Source organism: Rhinolophus sinicus, chromosome 17 (genome assembly GCF_057876585.1).
Source record: "Rhinolophus sinicus isolate RSI-liver-muscle chromosome 17, RSI-T2T, whole genome shotgun sequence".
NCBI classification, from domain to species: domain Eukaryota; kingdom Metazoa; phylum Chordata; class Mammalia; order Chiroptera; family Rhinolophidae; genus Rhinolophus; species Rhinolophus sinicus.
This window is the reverse complement of record NC_142517.1, coordinates 104,453,803-104,473,942: the sequence shown is the minus strand read 5'-3', so window position 1 is coordinate 104,473,942 and position 20,140 is coordinate 104,453,803. Positions and strand designations below refer to the sequence as shown.

General features: G+C 32.8%; 1 protein-coding gene across 2 annotated transcripts in view; it reads right to left on the bottom strand.

The window, feature by feature from the left end:
• PLOD2 (procollagen-lysine,2-oxoglutarate 5-dioxygenase 2) overlaps positions 1-20,140 on the bottom strand; it is a 97,808-nt gene that overhangs the window by 15,640 nt on the left and 62,028 nt on the right. For both annotated transcript variants that reach the window (XM_019716707.3, XM_019716706.3), the window contains exons 8-13: positions 13,622-13,723; positions 10,079-10,204; positions 8,289-8,410; positions 7,219-7,323; positions 3,056-3,181; positions 619-760 (exon numbers count right to left, since the gene is read on the bottom strand). In XM_019716707.3, the coding sequence (XP_019572266.3) occupies positions 619-760; positions 3,056-3,181; positions 7,219-7,323; positions 8,289-8,410; positions 10,079-10,204; positions 13,622-13,723 (723 nt within the window). The remainder of the gene's footprint in view (positions 1-618; positions 761-3,055; positions 3,182-7,218; positions 7,324-8,288; positions 8,411-10,078; positions 10,205-13,621; positions 13,724-20,140) is intronic.

The following is a 20,140-nucleotide window of genomic DNA, read 5'->3' as shown; positions in this document are numbered from 1 at the left end:
TAACATATTTATACATTTTGAAAAACAAATTATTTTCTACAGTCCTTAAGTTGTATAATGAAAGCTTATTTATTAAATAGCAATGTATCATTAATTTTTCACATAGATTAAACATACTACATATCTCAATCCTTCTCCCAGTTTAGTGGTAAGGAATCTGCTTTTTTAAAGTGTGGAGTTAATAATGATAGAGAAAATTCAAACACTGATTTTAAGAACAAAAATGTGTTCTTAAAAGCCTGGGTGATCATGTCACCCAGGCTTTATCTAACTAATTTTAATTCGGTCAAGTTTTCATTATACAATTGCAAATGGATGTAAAGATGAATTCTTTAAAATGAAAAGCTGATTTGTAAAAAATTCATGTTTATTATTGAAATCCCACTGTTGCTTATGAGTTAGGCTAAGCACCGACCTAACATTTTTCAAATATTTCCATAGGCAAATATTCACAAATTACTCTTCATAATTGTTCCCAATTTTTTGACACAGAACCAAAAAAATTGGCTAGTATTTACCAATTAGAAAGAAAAGAAGCATCAAAAGATAACGACACATCCACTGGGAAAGCAAGCCATCTTATCATAACATCATGCAAGCCATCACTGTATGCCCTACCATTTCTCTAGCATTTCGGCAAAGAGCCATATCAGGATCCAGTTTATCTCGAACAAAATAGTTCCTTTCATTCATCTCTGATCGGAGTGTCTTTCCTTTAATTAAGTACACATTAGCCATGTATGGGACATTCCATATCCCTCTGAAAGTAAAGAGAAGACATTCCAAAATACCACAAATAGAAAATATTTAAAGTTTTATTTTTATGTTTTAAAAATAAGTGCCTTGTATGTTTTTAAATTTTATGTATATAAATTATTGAATCAAATTACATGCAAATGCAAATACATATAATATTTGACATATATATCCACATTTTATTTATATAATATATACAAGTATATGTAATTTATATAGCAATATATAAGTATACATGAGATTATTTGGTATGATCTACATTTTATGAGATCAATCACTATCTCCCTAGATAAGCTTTATTTTACGGTTGATCCTGTTTGGCATTTTGGCTGTCACCACTCAGTTGTTACAGCTACAGTATATTATTCTGTTGCATAGGTGTTTCTATTTAAAATTAAGTAGTTTGATAGCAAAAATAATCACATACAACCGGTGGTTTGCTAGAGCCAGCTTACACTGGCTCCCCAGAGTTGACTTGTAGCCTCACTTCCTAAGGCTACCCTCAGTGACTTCACACTAGAAGCTTGAAATCAGCCATTGTAGAAGTACTTATACCCCAGAAATTGGCAAACACTACAAATCTGGGCATCTCCCAACCCCAAGAAACAGTTGTTAAGACATTTACCAGCACACCACTGAAATATATAGCTTAAAATTCTACTAAAATATATTCTTTTGAAATTCATTAAGCCATCTCAAATTTTTGTAGAAAAAGTAAGAAAAGAAGAAATATAGCTAGGAGAACACGAGTGTTGGGAGGCACATTATTTTATCCTTCATTCTTCCCCACAGATAGGTCTCCTCACTCTGAACATGACTCACTTCCTAAGAACAGTGTAAGAAAGGTTTCACTGGAAGGAATATGTCTGTTGCTTTTAGAGAACAGAAAGATCTTAACCAAGGAAATGTAGTTAGATATTAAAAGGTATATGATATCATTTTGTCTTACTAGATGAGCCTCAAAATAAATGGTCATAAAAAATACACATTGTGCCATCTGAATTCAGAAATTAATCACTGGCAGAGTGTGCAGTGTTTCAATTTCGAAGGAAACCACACACGCACGTGTCATAAGATGTCAATTCTTCATGCCACTTTTGTACATGAAGTGTATTCTTACATTAACTAGATCAAAAACCTCTACCTTAGTGTTTTCCTTACACTTTAGACACTGACAGGAGGTTGGACAGAAAATCACCAGTGCTTACAATAACTTAAATGAAACATAAAATCTCTATTCTACTTCTGTGAGCCCTTATTTCTGCTATACCCACAGACAACATCAGGCATACGGTCTATACAAACCCTCCCAGAGACATATATGTACTTAGAAACAATGGATTAAGATCTTAATAGTGTTTTCTCAGCTATCATGCTTCTCAATTGCAGCTAAGAAAAGCCTTTATCATATTTAGATCACTCAAACTGACATTATTTTCACACACTTTACTATTTTCATAAACAAAACATCTTTCTACTATTCAATTGTTCAACAAGAAGTGTGTGATTTTTTTCCCTAAATTTAAGGGCACATATTCTTAGTCGCAAAAAAATATTTTCTCTTTTTAATTGGGCTGATGGATGTGAGAAACTAGGGAAAGCACTTAACGTCTCAGTCCCTCTGGTGTATTGTCTGTATAAAAAATACAGGGTGACATTCTTCCCTAATATTACCTTAGCAAAAAAAAATACTATTTCAACTGTGATTGGTTTTCAGTTTAAAAATATCAACTTTGAAATAAATATCAATCATGTACACACTTTGTAACAAGTACATTTGTTTCAAACTAGAAACTAAAATCAGATATTGGTAAAGAAATTGATCATCAAAGCAGAATATTAGCTAGTTTACACAGAAAACTCTTGCAATAGGAATTTTGGAAGATTTTGATGCTTAGTGCTGTTTTTGTTGCTATTTATAAGATTTAAAAGTATCAAAACAGCCTTCATCCTGGCCACTAAATACATGAGCTAAGCTAAATTCCCCTTCTAAACTTTTAACTAAAGAACATTACCCTTCCAACAACCTAAGATGGCTGCCCATGGTAACCATAAGTTGTCTGTTAGTATTTCCCACAACAGTGAGTTTGTTCCTTTGAAGATTTAGAACTTAAAAAGACTTTTTAAAAAATATTAGTTTATACTGTATTTCAGGATCCCCAAGTGGTCCCCAGGTTTTCAAATTTCCATTAAACATAAAGGAAAAAGATATATACTAAAAAAAAAAAATCAAATAACATTAACAAGACATTTTTAGATGACGATATTTTACATTAAAAGGTTAAATTAAGTAACTTACACTCTATTCCCTTGAACAATATCCACATAATCTTCCGATCGAGCATAGTACCCATCAGGACTCAGTGCTCCCCAAAAGTTGGACCACAGCTTTCCGTGACGAGTTACAAGAGGAGCAATGATCTTTCTAAAGAGTGAGAGAGAGAAAAATCCAGCTAATTATTTATTTTTAAATTACCACAGAATTATGTGTTTTGGGCTTAGCACAACACATAAAACAATCAAGTTCATTTAATGCACACGTAGTTAGTCGAAAAAAACTAAAAGTAAAATAGAGAAACTTCTTCCCAACACTTTTTCTTAAATAAGTACACTGCTGATTTTCAATATTTCTTAAAAAGAGCAACAAGAAAAATAACTGAAAATGTGAAGGAAGGTATAAAAAAATGACTTTTAAAAATCCCTTACTTTTATCTAAAAAGTGAAACTACTGTAATCATTTACTTTGAGTATGTCAAAAATGATACTATATGAAATCAAATATTTTCATTGTTCTTAGTAAGACATAACCCATAAATATTTGTTGAATAAAAAAATGAATGATGATGGCCTGAAATATTTGTAAAGAGGCCAGTTTTCCTAAAGTTAATCTCTGAATTATTTTAAAGTATGTCTCCATTTATTTTTTTTAACAACTTTTTAAAATGGGTTGTGCTAGCCCTGGTAACACTTACCATTTTTCTGGTTCTTCAACTATTTTAGATAACAAAATAAAGGATAACTGCCCTAGCACTCTACCTACCTACCTACCAGGAAAGTAGTCCCTTTGAGACAAGCATGTACTACAGATTTAAAACATGTCAGATTTCTTCTTAGGAAAATCTAATTTATGATGTGTCAATGTTTCCCAAATAAGGTAACAAAATATGAAGTTTCTCTAGAATTACTTCTAAAATGAAGTGCACTGTAGTGGTATCTCACAATTTAAGAAAAGCTCAAAAAAACTCCTCCAAGATGAAATTTATGGACCAACTATTCTTCACAAAAAATCTATTCCACAACATGCCCATCTTGTGAAGACCAAGCGTGCCCTTTCTCTTACCTACAGAAAAGTGAAACAGTCTGGAAATACACAACACGCAAAATAATAATTTTGATTTATTTTTCCCGGTTCCTATTAAAATGAAATGTTAACCAGAAACTTATATTTTGCTTTGTTTAAAAACACATATAGATATGATAACATAAATTAGAATGTATATTACATTAACATGAGAAATGGTAATTCAATGTTGATAACTGACAAGATCAAATATTTAACAGAAAAAAAAAATCTTGTAATTTATAATCCCAGTTGCCTCTCAAAGAGAGAGAGATGGGCAAAGAAATGGTGGGAATCAAAATCCATCTTTTTTGTGCCTCAATGTTTCTGAGTATGGAAATACAAGGATAACAGCTGAATTCCACTAAATAAGTGAAGGAGTGAAATTTAGAGCAAAGCAATAAATAGCGGAGACAGGCAGAGGAGAGGGGAAAGACCTGATGAGATGCTGGAAAGCCACATACCGGAAGATGTGACCCATTGCCTGCCCCTCTAAACTTCAGTCGACTCCCCTAAATCTTGCAACAGTCTTGATATAGTCTTTATGGAATATACCATTGGTAAATTCTTTATGGAAACTACAAGCCTGGATACAGAAGTGTGTCATATGAACCTGCTCCTTTGATAATTAAGAGAAATTTATGGTATTGGAGAAACACCTAAGTTTTGCGGGCTTTTCAAGAGGCAAAAGCTCCAAATGGTAGTTGAATTACTTATGAGGGAAATTTTACATTTTACAAGACTTAAAACATTAGATAGATATTAAGGGGGATATATATTAAATACATAGTATAAATTCATTAAATAGTTCACTACAAAAAAATTATTAAGTACATAAACCAAAGTGTCATACAATAAAAACATCTAAATATTATTAGAAGCATATGTACATTACATAATATTGAATTTAAATCAAATTAAGAGGAAATTCAAGAAATTATTACTGAATTCCAGTAGGTTTTAAGAATTACGAATTCCATAAGGGACATAAATATAGCAGTAAATACCAGAAGAACGAGCTAAAAGAATTGAAAGTGGCTGTGTCTGACGAGAGGGATTTGCAGGGCAAGACACTGCTATTCCTCTATGGACCTTTCTATTGTTTGATTTTTGTGAAACTTTGTTCATGTATAGACTGAGTAAAATTATTACTTTAAAAAAAAGAATTACAAATTCCAACTCTATCCCATATGATTTTCCTTGCCTAATGATTAAATCCTTATTCATATGTTTTGAAAAAGTACCTGCAATTTATAGATAGTTATCTTAGATATGTGTCTACTGATAGTTATATAGTGGAGCTGCATATAGATTAATACTGAGAGGTCTTAGATTTTGAAGTAGTAACTGAATTGTCAAATTGACAATATTACATATATATACATATATATGTATATATATGTATATATATATATATATATATACATATATATATACATGTATATATATGTATATATTTGGTAGGTTAGTAGAGCATAATAGATTTCTCATATATTTTACTTAGCAGAACAAAAACAGTAATTCTAACATCTCACTGCTAACCACTCTGTCATGAGAAACAATTGTGTTAATATATTTAATATGCTTAGAATACTACCTGGAACTTAATAAGCACTCATTAAAGGTGAGCTATTAGTATTACTAATGCTACTATTAGTAGTAGCAGTAGGATTAGTAAGTGAAGATTTAATGTCATTATACGCTGGTATAGATGGTGTCTTCGTCCAATTTCAATTCAGTTAACTGAAACCAGGTGCACCCAGTGCTAATTAGTTGAGTACTAAATAAAACCACAGCTCTGGCGGTGAAATAATTTGTACCTCTGAAATGCCTTTCAACTTCTAAGAACTACCATATATCCCTGAAAATAAGACCTAGCCAGAAAATCAGCTCTAATGTGTCTTTTGGAGCAAAAATTAATATAAGACCTGGTATTATATTATGTTATATGATTATATTACATTACATTACATTACATTACATTACATTACATTACATTACATTATATTATATTATTATAAGACCCAGTCTTATAGTAAAATAGGACCTGGTCTTATATTATATAAAATCCGGTATTATATTATATTATACCCAGTCTTACAGTAAAATAAGACTGGGTCTTATGATAATTTTTGCTCCAAAAGACACATTAGAGCTGATTATCTGCCTAGGTCTTATTTTCGGGGAAACACAGTATAACTCTGTTTGCAGTAACTTTTTAGGTAAAAATTTTATGAAATTCTATTTTAAAAATACCTACAGAGAAAAAACAATTCCAAATTTTACTAGTATCAGATACAATTTCACCTAGCTTTAAATATAAAAATAGGCCAAAAATACTGTATTTTGCTGTGTATACTGTGTGCTTTTTTGCCCAAATTTATGAGGGAAAAATAAGGATGCACATTATACATGGGTAGTACTAATTCCATATCTATATAAATGTTTTTAATTTTGTATTTATGCTTATGAGTTAAAAGTGTATCTCTAGAAATCAATAATGATATCTGTATGCAAAATAATACCCTGGAATATGATCATCAGTTTTATAAAACTTATAATGAACTTGCAACAAGAGTTCTTGGCCTTCTATGATGCATAAATATTGTAAATGTGTTACTGGTACATAAAATTTCTTGTACCTTGTACCTGTTCTTGTGTTTTATAATTAGTTGTAACATAAAATTTCTTGTACCATAATCTGTTAAAAAATAAATGCTAAAATTCCTTTATAATATAAAAAATAAGTACCTAAAGGTAAACAAATGCAAATTTGAATTACAAAATTAAAACAAAAGTTTTCCCTGAAAGTTTGGGCCAAAAACATGGGTGTGCATTATACATGGCAAAATATGGTAACTGACAAACATAGTACTTCTGATTGTAACTAACAGTAAATACTTCTAATTTTCACGAGGTTGTTTTCTATGTGACTCATTTTAAAGAAAACTAATTAATTAGAGATGAAAGTTTATAGGTGTAGAAAGTAACTCAGTGTGAGCTCCCCCAATTTGCTCCTCCTCATCTGTCCCTCCCAGAGGTAAGTCACTATAGTGTGTCCACACAGACGAAGAAAATGAAATCATTTCAAAAATAAATTGACACTGAATTTCATATAGTACCTGTTTTGTTCAATCAAAATTTTTAAAGTCTTTGGATTTGTCAAGACAACATCTGCATCCATACTGAAGTAATAATCACAGTTTTTATCCTGACGGCAAAAATCCCTGACATTGAAAAAGAGACGAAATAAGAATTAGATAAAAATTAATATTTGCTGTTGAAAAATATTAACATAAAGCTTACATGTAAAATAAGGCTTCTGTGTATATCCACACCACATTTGTTTCTAAGCAACTGTCGAACAGGACACCAGGCAGGAAAGCTTGTTAAAATTGTACAGATAATTAGAGAAAGTAAGTTTTGAATGTGGACCCAAGGATTCTCCCATGAATAAGTTATGGAACTATTACTAAAAATATCTGTTTGGTTTTTCTGAGGCCTGTTACCCACCTATCCTTTTCCTCACACACACCAGGCAGTATTCATCATGCTGGACCCCGAGCTTTCACAGCACAAGAGCATCTCCTGATGAGAAGTCACCATGATTTAATCACCTTTTTATCAGCCACTCTTAACCCACTGCCTGGCATATTCAATTAACATTTACTGAATACAAGACAGTTTTTACCATTACCGGAATTGTATAACTAAACTGTCTGAAGTATTAAAGGGGCCAAAAAGGGACCTAAAATATTTCTTCTGAGTATTACATAATTTTCTAGATCAGTAAGTAACTAGACAGTAGTTACCCCTTTTCCCCTCAATCTAAAATACCCATTTTTACCACACACAAATTTCAAACAGTTAACATTTACCACTGCTTACATGAGTCATATTATTCGTCTGGGTATTTTTTAAAAATCTTGATCTGAAGTTCAATTAATAGTGTGATTAAATGTGTGAACTCCTGGCATTAAAAGAAAACTGTAAATAGCTTCCATGTCCCTTTACATGTACATACATCCACACACAGTGTCTAAGAGAAGGTGCTCACAAGCATACACAGACACACACGCAAACACATACAGTGGAGATATCCAAGTGAAGGGTATTAATTTTTAAGAAAAGTTGTTTGTTTTTTAAAATTTCTTTAAAAGAAATAGTTAAATTTAAATTTATTAAAACATACATTCCCATGTTTCTGGCTTCGGCTTGACTTAGATTTTCTTCTGGTCCTACTATTTTTATAGTACTGATTTCATGCTTAGCTTTATCAAAAAATACCTTGATGTCCTTTTCATGATAAACTTCCTGCAACATATTTAAAGAAATGGAAAATAAGTGAGAGAAAAAAAAAGGGAGAAAAAAAGGAAAATTAGTGAGAAAATAAGACAAAATGACTGAAGTATCTCATATGAAGGGATGGGTTCACATTCAAAGTTCTGAATTCCACAACTCACATATTCACTCAATTACAGACAAAATGATAACAAAATTAAACATGTTATATTTAAATATCATCTAAATGTCACATGAAAAATGTAAAATAGATACATATCGATATTTTTGAAAAAGAAGATTGTTCAAATCTACTCCTAGACAATCTTTGCATAAATATTTAAATCCTGGGTGCTATAAAATGTTTCTAAATGGGGTGAGGGTGGCTTATGGCCTGAGAATCTTAGACATGTGCTGTAAAATATCCATTAAAAATGTCAATTAAAACTAACAAATATTAATCTAAGTTATAAATAATTATTTTATAAAATAAATATTACAATATTCTGTGAAGCCAGAGAGAAAAGTAATGGTCACATATAAAATTGTGTTTTTACTAAAAGAGTGTTTAACAGTATTTTATTGATGGGAAAATCATCAACATAAAAGTCATCAAATTAGTGTTATTCAACTGTGCTAAAACTTGGTAAGATTATCTGTCTCCATCATTTGAGCATTTTGGAGCTTTTTGTGTATCAAGTCTCATTAACTATTTTTGAAAGCTTTTCACAGTGTGTTAAAACTACTTATCACATAAAAGTTACAGAGTTAATTTGAAATAAAAAAGATAAAAACTCCTGCCATCAAGGAGTTTTAGGTACTACAAAAGGAGGAAAAGAATAAATGAAAAAGACATAATACATAAAAACAAAACACTTTAACATAAGTACATACATTACAACACATTTTACAAAGCAAATGCTCAATGATTTGCCCTTCTAAACTTATTTTAGATGGTTTTCTGTAAATTTAAAATATTCTCAGGAAAAGGCAAATGATTAGCTGACATGTACCTTAGGAAGAAAGAAGAGTGGTAAACAAAAAATATTAGGACATAAGAGAGAAGACAGCATACTTCATAGCTATTAAGTTTTTCTAAATGATGTTAAATACCAATAATTTTAACAAGAAAGAGACAAATAATGGAAAAATACTGATAAAAAACGTGTCTTTAGGTTTGGATTGCATATGGGAGCTTTTTGGAAGGCTCTGAATAGTTCTGAAGGAAATGCTAAAATCAAACCCTTTGGGGGAAAAGCATGCCATTGTGTTATTAATCAAAATAATACTAGCTGGAAGCTATTTTAAGTTCAATATTATAGTATTACCATAAGCTGTAAACAATTTAATGACAGGTTCTATAAAAGAACGTACCAGAACTAACCCAAAGGCAAAAGAATATAAGGCTCTTTGACATCTCTGCAATACATTTTAAGTTGAGCCACAGGAAATAGCTAATATTCAAACTTTTTGATCTACAAAAATTGGCAGTTTCATGCACAGCTCATCCCAATATTATGATACTAATTTCGGACCGTAAAATCCTGTGATCCTAAAAATGCAGGGCAGTAATTTGTCCAAAAACCCCTTACTTAATTTACCCCAGTGGATTTTTTTTTGACATAAATAAATAATAAGAAATAGTTCCAAAGAAAACAAAAAATACTTTTCACATAAAATATTCATTTCTCAAATACTTACTTTGTTATGAATAAAGACTTTAAGTGCTTCTTTAGGGTAATCCAGTGTCAACAATATGTCCAGAAATCGAGATAGGAAAGGGGTTGGTTGCTCAATAAAAACACCCATTGTTACCTTTGGATAGACCTTTGTTTTATGGCAAACATAAGAAAAATTTATCATGAGTGTGGATTTACTTTAAACTCTATTCAAGTCTTGCTCAAAATAACACCAAGAAAACCAGAATATCAATTCAATGTAATTTGCTAAATTTGAATAGCAATTCTCTAACACTTGAAATACATTTTTGTGGACCCCATCAGAGTGATTTTACTCAATAGCATCTTGGCATTATGACTTAGGTTTGAAGAAGAAACTCATTACCATATTTATTATATGGATTTAATGAAGGCTGTTGCCTACTCTGCTATTCAGTGCTTCTTTCATGGTAGTCCTTAAAGAAACTTCCTTCAATTCTGAATTTATTTTGACAGCTTGATCTAGGAAACCAGAATGTTGTGTTTCTCTCTTTGTTTCCATGGCTTGAAATTTCAGTAGTTAATTTGTAGCTCAAATAGAACAACCATGGAAGACTTGAACCTTTATCTCTAACCTTGAATATATCTTTTAAACTAATTTTACTCATAGCACTTTATTTGCTCCTATTATATATGTAGGAAAGTTATTTTCTTTCACTAATACATTTTATCTTGTATCTATTTTTATATTTTTTCTTAAATGCTCTTTGGATATGTTTTAGGGGATACTTTATTTTCATTCACTGTATGACAACTTCTGAAATATGCATGTTAGGCGTCAGTCCTTGTGATAAATAACATTTAGATAAAGGAGTGAAAGTTCTTGGCTTGGAGACTTACAAATGGTAGAGGAAGTCAGAAACATAAGTAAACGACCATTTAATAGTGTTATTACCCAAACTATATGAACCACTTCTTTATAATGCCTTTTTAAAACCATCTTTTAAAGCCTGAATTTACAGATTAAATATTTTTTAAAAACATATATGTTAAATGCTGAACTAGCTACCTCTCCCCATCTTTTCACACATGGTACCTAACCTGTTGATTTGTTATCTGGATTATAACTTAATATTCGTTTGCACTGAAGTACACCCATACACTGTTGTACTTCTTTATCAATACATTCATTCATCCAAATATTATTAAATGAATAAACAAACACAAATAACTAAAGACAAAATACCTTCTAGGAGTTCTCAACTCCTAGAGGAAATAAATAAAAAACGGGTCACAACTCTCCCTTATCAAATGAGATAATGCATTTCATTTAAATTTCATAATAACCTTAAAAGTTACTTATTAGACCGAATTTGCATGAGAGGAAAATGGGATTTACGCAACCTAGGGTTAAGCAACCCAGAACACATAAATTTGTAGGTAAAAAGCTGGGCTTCAAAGTACTACACCTCCATTATCAATCTAAGATCATTTTTATAGACCAATGATAACAGTACAACGGTTAGCATTTATTGAAGGCTTACACTTCATATACTGCAGGTGCAAAGAAGTGTATATACATGACTTGTATTCATCTTTTGTTATCGGTATATATTAAGTATTACAATTTTAATACAGTTTTTTCCTTGCTTAAAATGTGTCCACATTTTTTGGCACCCTCTATGTACAGAATTTATACATATAAAATATCATTTTATATATGTATATGTAAATTTTAATTTAACCCTACTACCAGCCCTCTGAGATAGCGACTATTATTTTTACACATAAAGAAACTTGCCTATGGCCCACATCTTAGAATATGGAAAGCCTGAGATTTGAACTACCCATATAATTTTAATTTTTATATCTATTGCATAATAACTACATATATTAAACACTAAGAAATCTATTTTGCATAATAGAATGGTTTTCCTTTCTAGTATATTTTAACAAGTAATAAGACAAAGTAGCTTAAGAATCAAGTCATGTACTCCTATATGTAAAAAAAGATAAGAAATTTTAATATAAATATTTTTCTATCTTTGCACCAGACAGTTTATGTAAATGAAACCCAACAGATAGAAAGTACTAACTTTCCCTCCAGAGGACAACACTACTGTCTGTACTATCTGCAAAAATGATCAGGACGCTTTTTTAAACATCGTCATGATGCAGCTTCATTCAGAAATATTCTGGCATTCTTTCCAGACAGAAAACATTCAGTTTGATATTGGAGAGACTGGCTAAAAAGTCTTATTTTCAAGTAAAATAGGGCTCTACTTAAAAAGCTCCTAAATGTGCATGAGTTACTCTTTAACCTCCTTTCAGACAGTGATAAGGAGAGAAAATATTTAATTCAGCAGATGGAGTGTTTTACACTGGGAGTATTTTGTATTTGCATGGGTCTAGGGGTTACCAGAACTATATTACTGGGAATTTTATTTTTGTCTATATTAGTTCTACTGATCTGGCATTCTGTAGACACTCGATGAACTTATGGTTAATGAAGGAAGGAATCAGCCTTCAATGACAAAAATCATCCCTAGAATCCATACACATAATAGTCTTCCAAGTCACAAGAGCAATTTTTTGGAAGAAAATTCTTACTATAGGATACCCTAAAACTGCTCTGGTTATTGATAGAAGGATTCATAAAAATGTTTTATAAATAAATAATTAATAGTTCTGATTGCTTATTTGCCCTCAAAGTATAAACTATAGCTATAATTCTCTATGATGTGTGTGTGTGTGTGTATATATATACACACACACACACACACACACACAGAGGGTGCCCAAAAATGTATACACATTTTAAGAAAGGAAAAAACTGTATTAAAATTGTAAAACTCAATATATTCCAATAGCAAAAGATGAATATAAGCCACATATGTATACATTTTTGGCACCCCCAGATATACATAAATACATGTATATACGGCACTGTTCCTGGTATATAATATGTACATGACGTCCAGGCAAAAATGCACAGTGATCTGAATATAGGGTCTAGAGCCAGAGTGCCTAATTTCAAATCCCACCTCTAACACAAGAAAACTACATGCCTTTAAGCAAGTTACTTAACCTTTATATACTTCAGTTTTCTTATCCTAAAACTCAGTCAATAGTACAATCTACTCAAGAGATTTTACGAAGTTTAAATGAGTTACTCATATTAAATACATAGAACAATTCTTAGTTATATAACATTATTTTTTAGATCAAATTTGAAAATCAAGCATAGATAAAATTAGTCAATAAAAACGCTGAAACATTGTAACCATTTTTTCCTCAATGCTTTTAGCAAGTTAGCAGAACACCCAATCATAGCAAGCTATTACATATTAACAACCAAGCCAGTTTTATTGGGGACGATTATCAGCTGACTTTGCTTTCAAAAATAGTTCAGAAATACACAAATCTAGCAATTTTCTGAATCATCATATTTTAGCTTTATAACTCCACTATCAACCCTATTATCAAAACTGTAAAATAATGGGCCTCCTTTCTTTTCACAAATCACTGTATTTCATGACAATGTCCTTTTTATTACTACATTTCACACACAGTCAATTCCACTTACATTTACTGCAGACAAGTCTATTGTATCCAGTTCACACAGAGTGCAGCCATTCTCCTGTGTCCATGCATTAGGCACATAGTTTCCAAAGTAATTCAGGAGAACCTAGTAAAAGAAGGAAAACTGTATTAACAAAGGTAATCCTCTCTTCTCAATGTACTTTCATTCCATAAACATGTAACTGGGTACCTTTCTTTACTAATTCTACTAATACTTATCACTTAGAGGTACACACTGAACAACGTTTTCTCCCGACTATGTATCACAAAGCAGGTCAAACTTTGTTTCAAAATGACGAAAAAAAAAATGCATTCTAAGTCATAAAGGTTATCTCATTTCAATATATAAGGAATAATACCAGAAAAGACACAATTAGAAAAATATGTCAAACAATGAAACAGTTTTAATTGGGTTAATGAGATTTATCAGCAAAACAACACAAATAAGATCAGTCATGTGAATAGTAACTTAGTAATAAGTATGTTTAAAGGCTCAGCACAGACTCCTACTGAGTGGGGGGTAGTTGCAATGTGACCTCTTGCAAAACATCCCCACACAAATCAAGTACTATAAACTTTATTATCAAAAGGCACTAAACTATGCTACCTACTATAAACTAGGCTTCTGGGCAGTGATTCAGAGGCACTGATTTCAAGAAAAGAAAGCTTGCAGATTGAATCAGATCTAGAACCAGCTCCTACTAACAGCCACCCCACACATCCTAGCCACAATAAACTGAAGTGCAGTATCGCTCTCCCACCTACATGTCAGGTGTCTCAGAGGATCTCCTTTATGCCTCATATCCCTCTCTCCCTAAGCATCTACTGCCATTCATTTTACCTGTAATATCTGTGTCCTTGTGAGGGCTTTGGATGAGAGAGAGCATGAGGGAAGATGGATGGAGGAAAGAGATAAATACACTGAGACAGGTTCTTGGCCCTCAAACAAATCTTGAATAACCCTAGATTTAAACAACTTACGGAAAATTCTGCCGACTTACCTAAAAAAAAAAGTTACTACAGTTTCTACTACAACGTTAGTACCTGTAGTGGTACTAACATTTGTAGTTTTTTTTTTTAATTAATTAATTTATTTTTTAACAAACTAATTATTTCGCCTCAAAACAGTGAAGCTGTAGCAAACTAGCTTTACCTGTGACTTTATGCTGCTTTTAAAAAGAAGCACCTAAAAATCCTCATTATGCTTATATAATCATTAACTTTTCATTGGCAAGCTGAGATGAACTCAAAAGACAAAGATGCCTAGCCATTAAATATGTTGGTCAAAATATAAAGAAGCGCCAAGTGACTTTCTCTAGCTTCCTAAGACTCTAAAAAAGATCTAAAAGGCGTAGAATAATTTAGGTAATTAGTCCAGTACCATTTCACCAAATTCCTCCAAACATTTGAGATTTCATCCAAATATTTCTATTGTACTGAAACTGAAAACTGCTGTTGAAACAAGTACAGTATTAGTTGCAATGGGAAAAATCTTTGTGTCATATAGATATTGCAGACATGGTTACAATCTGTATAGCATACAGAAGACATGGACAACAACTAATTCATTCACATTTCTTTTGAACTACATGATAATTCAGGAAGCAAATTACATGGCAGAAAATACATAGTTATGGCATTAATTAACAGCATTTCAAGAGTCCATGTGGCCACTTTAACGTGCCTCTATAATAAAAACAAAAACTTTTACTGTTGTCAAATTACAAATACAAATATTAATTTAATCATTCATGTTCTCTACAAAATTATGGTTTTGAAGGAAGAAAACAAAGTGATTCACGTGAAAATAGATCCTTTAGCATTTTTTCCAAGAGATTTTTTTTTTTTTAAGACTAGTGGAAACATATAGTGTTTTGTCTAAAATATCCTGGGAAATAATTTTTTTAAGGAAGAAAAATCCCTCAAATTGTTGGCCATATATAAAATTCTCATTTATATATAAGCACTGGTACTTTTCTCATCTCATAAAAACTTAAATATTTATTTCACGAATGATTGATCAGTCTACTGGAATCCCAATGTGAATATGAAAATGATCAATATTTTTAAAAAGTTAGAGCATAAAAGGCATTATAACTTTTCTACTTTCTACTCTTTACCTCAATTTATTTTCATAGATAATTATTTTTAAAACCATCACTGGAAACCTCCCTCTTTTGGATTTCTCACCACATAGGCAGAGGTTATCCACCACTCGGAGCCTCCATTTACACCTGTTTTCTTCATTAGAAACTGCAGACATTTATGCTGGCAGCCTTGGAAAGTGCAGAAAACTGCTTATGTATTTAGGCTGCTCTGGGCGGTCTCCAGCTACTAGGTGGGAGTACTTTCCTGATCCTTCTTTCACAATATCAAAATGTTTCCAATTATGATGTCATTTCATCAGAAGAGAAACTTTTCCAACCACATTATTTTTTTCCAAGTCATCTAATTATTCAAGGTCAAAGTGACCCAAGCATTGTGATTTTAATGCAAAAAAATTAAGATCCCTATTTTTAGTACAAATCAAATTAGTTTCAGAAATAATTGTTTTCATATGCAAATTAGGCATTTTGCTCTTGTTCTGCTAAACTTCTGTTCGTATAAAAATACCACCACTTTCATAAAGATTACCTTAATAAGCATATTATCTAATATTTAAAACAAAGGTCGGGTATTAAAATAAGCATCTTAGGAGCATGTGAGATCTGGCATACCTTGTCATTTTGGCTCAAATAAACTCATAAAAATTCTATTAAAAAAAAGCATCTTATGATGTACTACTAAGAATAAACGAGCTTCAAGAATAAAAAGTAGGGCTGGCCTGGTGGCTCAGGTGGTTGGAGCTCCATTCTCCTAACTCCGAAGGCTGCCAGTTCAATTCCCACATGGGCCAGTGGGCTCTCAACTACAAGGTTGCCGGTTCAACTCCCGCAAGGGAGTGGGCTGTGCCCCCTGCAACCAGCAATGACAACTGGACCTGGGGCTGAGCTGCGCCCTCCACAACTAAGAAAGGACAACAACTTGAAGCTGAACGGCACCCTTCACAACTAAAATTGAAAGGACAACAACTTGACTTGGGGGAAAAAAAAAAAAGTCCTGGAAGTACACACTGTTCCCCAATAAAGTCCTGCTCTCCTTAAAAAAAAAAAAAAAAGAAAGAAGAATAAAAAGTAAAGCTTCAAACCAGAAATTGTAGTTTCTATCTAAAAAGTGATTTACATTAGATTTTATCTAGACAAATATGAAAATAATTATGTAGAATACAGAAATATATTTCAAATAAAACGCTAATTAAAAAACAAAATTATGTATAAGCCATTATGAAAACAAACGAAAAACATGAATGTGCATAAACATGTATATATACTGAAAGGACATAAAACTGAATGAAAATAGGGGAGGGTATTGGGATTGTAGGTGATTTTTTAAAAATATTTTTAAAATTGTTCTTCTTAATAATAGCATGAAATTTAGAGAAAGTAATTGAGAAATAAACTCATTTTTATATACTTCGGTCTATAAACACAGTAGAAAAATTTATCACTTACAGATTATATGTATATAGCAGTTCTCTCTTACCCGTGGTTTAACTCTCAGGTTTCAGTTACACATGGTCAACCTCAATCCGAAAATATTACATGGAAAATTCCAGAAATAAACAATTCATACATTTTAAATTGTGCTGTACACCTGAAGCCGATGTAGAATAATACTGAATGTCAACTATAATTAAATATATAGGCATAGGATGTAAAGTACAGCATCTGGAATAGAGTCAATGGAATTGTAACAGCTATATACGATGGCAGAGGGGTAGTAGACTAGGAGAGGGGTTATCACTTTGTGAGGAGTATAAATGTCTATTACATTGTTTTATACACCTGAAGCTAATAAAAAGAAAAAAATAAATAAATTGCACATCGTTCTGAGTAGCATAATGAAATCTCGAGTTGTCCCACTCAGGACATAACCATTCCTTTGTCCAGGTATCCACACTGTATACATTCCTGACCCGTTTGGTACTTAGTAGTTAGTCATTTAGTGGCCTTCTCAATTATCCCATCAACTGCCACAGTATCACAATGCTTGTGTTCAAGTAAGGTTATTTTATTTAATACTGGCCCCCAAGTGCAAGAGTCATGATGCCAGCAATTCACATATGCCAAAGAGAAGCTGTAAAGTGCTTCTTTTTTGTGTATGTTGTTTGAAATTTATTTATTTATTTATTTATTTATTTATTTATATCAAATATAACTTTATAATTTCAAAAAACCTTTATTTTTTGTTGCCAAATAAAATCATAGGAAGATAGACCAGATAAGATCATGTCAGAGAAAATACAGGATCATCATACTGCTTAAAATGCCACAAACAGTGGTAGCCCAAGCTGAGAATGTTTCCTAGAAGATTTAAAATTTCTTAGTACACACACGTCTTTCTATATGATTAAGTACTAGTACTTCTTTTTTTTTTTTTTAACTTTTATTTATTTAAGTGTGTTTTTCCAGGACCCATCAGCTCCAACTTAACTAGTTGTGTCAATCTAGTTGTGGAGGACATAGCTCACAGTGGCCCATGTGGGGATCGAAATGGCAACCTTGTTAAGAGGACCGCACTCTAACCAGCTGAGCTAACCGGGCTCCCCAGTCTCCTTTTCTTGTGAGATGTCCTTTAGTCACTTTGTAAAACTCCAATCAGATTATCCTGGGAATTCAGAAGGAACTGGTGGTCACATTAAAATCACTGAACATCAGGCTCTAACCCACAAAGAGCTAAATTGTCAGGACCAAGCTCCCTCTTTAACGACATTTAAATTTGATTAAAATATTATATTACCAAAAAGGAACAGCATACTATTTAGTTATAGGAGATGCCTGCTTTTACAAGCCCTTGCCTGCCCAGTGGACACCAAGGTGTCAGACTGCTGAAAGAGAAACTACAAACACACACACACACACACACACACACACACACACACACACACTGTAAAGAGCATCACAGACAAAATCTGTCCATTTATTAAACTTGCCTAGGGACAGCTATGGTAACCCACAGCAATTTTATGACTTTTTTGTCCTGTCAGAAAAAAAATCCATCTTACCACTCCCAAGAATAATGCTAGATCATTACATTGTTTACACTCTAACATTCAAATTCCATGTATTGAAAGGCTAATATAGCCTACACATTTGGACCCTGGGGAAACAAAAAGTGAACAGGATAGGTATGATTTCTGTAATTCCTAGGCTAAAGACCCAGTAAGTAAGAAAGACCAAAAACTAGGTAAATCGTATCCCTTTCCAGTGTGTGGTATGTACTGTGATGGACAAAGTTCAAGATATTATGAAGTACTTCATAATGGCAAGAGCTGAGGAAGAGAATGAGTGAGTATGAGAAAGGTGTGTGTATATATTTGTAGTGTCAGGAATTGGGGAGCAGATGGGATGGTAGACGGGTGACCACTAAAGCAGGAACAAAATGTAAAAAGAGCCTTATAAGACAAGTTGAGAATTTGGAACTTCGTACCTATAATATATCCACGGAGGGCATTACACAGGTGAGTAACGTGACTGAGTTTCTGCTTCAGCAGAATACTCTAGTTCCAGGCTACTGGTGGGTGATTGCTTCTGGTGGGAGGCTACAGGTGGCCTGACCTAAGGAAGTTGCTACTGGCACTGAGCAAGTTAGATAAACCACCCTACACAGCAGTTAGGATAGCTCTTGGACTGGGAATGGGAAGCAACGAGAGCCAAGATAAGACCCAGGTTCTGGTTAACCAACCGGATGGAAGAAGAGGCAGAGCTGAAGGTCTTGAGCTCTGGTCTTACCTGACACACAGTAAATCTACCAACTGGATATTCAGACCTGGAGCTCAGGAAAGTAGAGGAGTTTGAGCAAGGATTTCAAAATCACCAGATTAAGAGAGGATTTGCTGATGTTCCCAGGAATGAAGCAAATTACCCAAGAATGTGTGTAGAAGAGATACCTCCTCTTCTGGATACTTAGCTAAAACAGTACAGGAAGAGGATCACCCCCTTGACCTCCAACCCGCCCCCCCCCCCCACAAAGTGTTAACATTTTTTAATGCATATTTTAAAAAAAGAAAGAGACTGAAGAGGAAAAACCAGAAAACTAGTAGATAAACCAGTAGAGAATCATGGAAACAAAGGGAAAGAGTATTTCAAGTAGGACCAAATAGGATCAACATTATCAAAAGTTATCTTTGGGTGAAGTAAAATGAGGGCTGACGAGTGTTTACTATTCAACAGGATGTCACAACAGACCGTGAGGAGCATTTCCTCCTGGTGCAGTAGGATGGAAATAACGGTGGCAGTGAGTTGTCTCTAAAGAGTATGGCTGTGAAGAGAGAGAAAACAGACAGGCAGCTGGCAGGCTGTGTGGTTTAAGGACCACGTTTTAGTTTGTGTTGGCTCAGTTTGTTTTCTTTAGAGATGGAAAAGACTTGGGGGGTCTTTAAAATGCTGATGAGAAGGAGAGAACAGAACTGGGAAAACTGATA